This window comes from Brachionichthys hirsutus, chromosome 1 (assembly GCF_040956055.1).
Source record: "Brachionichthys hirsutus isolate HB-005 chromosome 1, CSIRO-AGI_Bhir_v1, whole genome shotgun sequence".
Taxonomy (NCBI): Eukaryota; Metazoa; Chordata; class Actinopteri; order Lophiiformes; family Brachionichthyidae; genus Brachionichthys; species Brachionichthys hirsutus.
Window position 1 is genome coordinate 387,766 of NC_090897.1, and position 2,500 is coordinate 390,265.

At 48.0% G+C, this 2,500-nt stretch overlaps 1 protein-coding gene across 1 annotated transcript in view; it reads left to right on the forward strand.

Annotated features, from left to right (window-relative positions):
• The window catches only part of mpped2a (metallophosphoesterase domain containing 2a), a 9,132-nt gene that overhangs the window by 797 nt on the left and 5,835 nt on the right, over positions 1-2,500 (forward strand). Inside the window, exon 2 of the mRNA XM_068740419.1 lies at positions 922-1,147. Within this exon, the coding sequence (XP_068596520.1) occupies positions 922-1,147 (226 nt within the window). The remainder of the gene's footprint in view (positions 1-921; positions 1,148-2,500) is intronic.

Below are 2,500 nucleotides of genomic sequence, written 5' to 3' on the forward strand. Positions count from 1 at the left end.
ATCTGATATCGATACGGAGGCGCGAGGCTCCCGACCCGTGCAGTCGGCCGCTGGACCGGCTCTGATCAGCTGTGTGTGTGTGTGTGTGCGTGCCCTGGACTCCTGCTAGCTAACTAGCTGCAGAATGCTAGCTCCCTCCACCCACAGCAGGAAACAACCTGAACAGAACAGATTCAAACGGCAGAAGAGAAACTCGATGCTAAAGCGAGACGTTGATCTGAGGAGTTTTCTCTTGAATCGTTCCATCTCGTCGTCTCGTGTAAAGCCCCTCCCCTTGCAGGTTTGGTGTCTAAGCCCCTCCCCTTGCAGGTTTGGTGTCTTCACTCTGATTGTGAGAGAAGAATAAAGAATAAATCAGGGCGTGTCGCAGCAGCGGAATGGGAACGGGGGGTAATTATGTTTTCCCAGCTCGCCCCGGCGGTGCAGGGTGTAGTGCGGTTAGTGCGCTGGGGGGCTGGGGGGCTGGGAGACGGAGCGCTTACATCAGGTTAGGAGAGGATCTTCCTGCAGGAATGTTTGGTCTCAATCTGTGCAACAAGCAAATCAGCTAAAGAGTCCAAAAATGTTCAGGAGCAAATTAGAACCATTAATGGATTCAAGAATCAGTTAAATACACGATAACTAAAGATACCAAGAACCATCCAGAACCTTCTTGGTGCTGATCCAGATCACCATGTGGATCCAGTTAGGAGGGGGGGGTCTGTGCTCCGAGTGTTTTTGTAGTTTATAAATTAACACTGAAAGTGTTTTATATTGAGCATCTTTATTTGCAGGATTTAAACCGTCGTTTTATTTCTGCACATTTTAAATGAGATGATAGAGCAGAGTTCTACAAAATAAAAGCATGACAGTGAAGTAAGGCTGCTGTGGGCGTGGTCAGGTGGCTGACGCCCGCTCCGGGTCGCCTCCCCTCTCCTCCAGGCGGCCTCCCCTACGAGTTCAAGGCGGTGATCGCCGGGAACCACGAGCTGACCTTCGATAAGGACTTCATGGCCGAGCTGGTGAAGCAGGACTACTACCGGTTCCCGTCGGTGTCCAAGCTGAAGCCGGAGGACTTCGACGACGTCCAGTCGCTGCTGACCAACTGCGTGTACCTGCAGGACTCGGACGTCACCATCAAGGGCTTCCGGATCTACGGCGCGCCCTGGTAAGAGCCCCCCCCCCCCCCCCCCCCAGCGCAGCTTCTTTACACTTACATCTTAACTTTGATCCTTTTTGGGTCAGGAAGGTGTCAAACGGCGTTAGTAGCTCACCTGGCGAGGCAGCCAATCAGAGCGCCTGATCACTCATCCTCGTCTGTGATCATTCGAGTTCCTGATTGTCCAATAGGAACCGGCCCCTCAGTTTAACGTGTATTCGTCCAATAGGAATGCAGCCCTGCAGGTTAGCCTGCTGTCGCCTGACGCGACCTCGTGTCATGAATATATTTATTAGATAGAATGTTAGAGTACAAGTACAGTCACACAGTAGCATGTATTACAGTACAAGTACAGTCACACAGTAGCACGTATTACAGTACAAGTACAGTCAAACAGTAGCATGTATTACAGTACAAGTACAGTCAAACAGTAGCATGTATTACAGTACAAGTACAGTCACACAGTAGCACGTATTACAGTACAAGTACAGTCACACAGTAGCATGTATTACAGTACAAGTACAGTCAAACAGTAGCATGTATTACAGTACAAGTACAGTCAAACAGTAGCATGTATTACAGTACAAGTACAGTCACACAGTAGCATGTATTACAGTACAAGTACAGTCACACAGTAGCATGTATTACAGTACAAGTACAGTCACACAGTAGCACGTATTACAGTACAAGTACAGTCACACAGTAGCATGTATTACAGTACAAGTACAGTCACACAGTAGCATGTATTACAGTACAAGTACAGTCACACAGTAGCACGTATTACAGTACAAGTACAGTCACACAGCAGCACGTATTACAGTACAAGTACAGTCAACAGTAGCATGTATTACAGTACAAGTACAGTCAAATATCCTGTCTCAGAGGAGCATTTCTTGCGGTCTTGTTTCTGTTGAAAGTCCTTCGTACATAAATCATCGACATTTAACAATACAAATAAAAATAAAAATAAAACTAATATTAAATTACTCAATTTATGCAAAATAACATTAGAAAACAAAAATAAAATGATTTTACATCATCGCAGGAAACCCCTCCCCCTGCTTCTCACAGCTCTTCTGCATGCTTTAAATGACTATTTAGGCCACGCCTCCATCCTTTAGCGGCTGTAGTTAGCAGGTTGTGTTGCCTGACTTCAGAGGCGGCGGGGGGGGGCGGTTCCCTCCAGCCTCCTGTTTGGTTCCTCGTTTTCGTGTCTCTCACCTCACCTGCGGCTCTTTGGCGTGGAATGAAGCGACGTTAATCCTCGGCGGCAGCTCGGAGTCACGCCTCTGCACGCGAACCTCACCTGCGCCTGAAAGCGTTCGTCCAGGTAGACGGTGTTGCTCAGTGAGGGAAAGCATG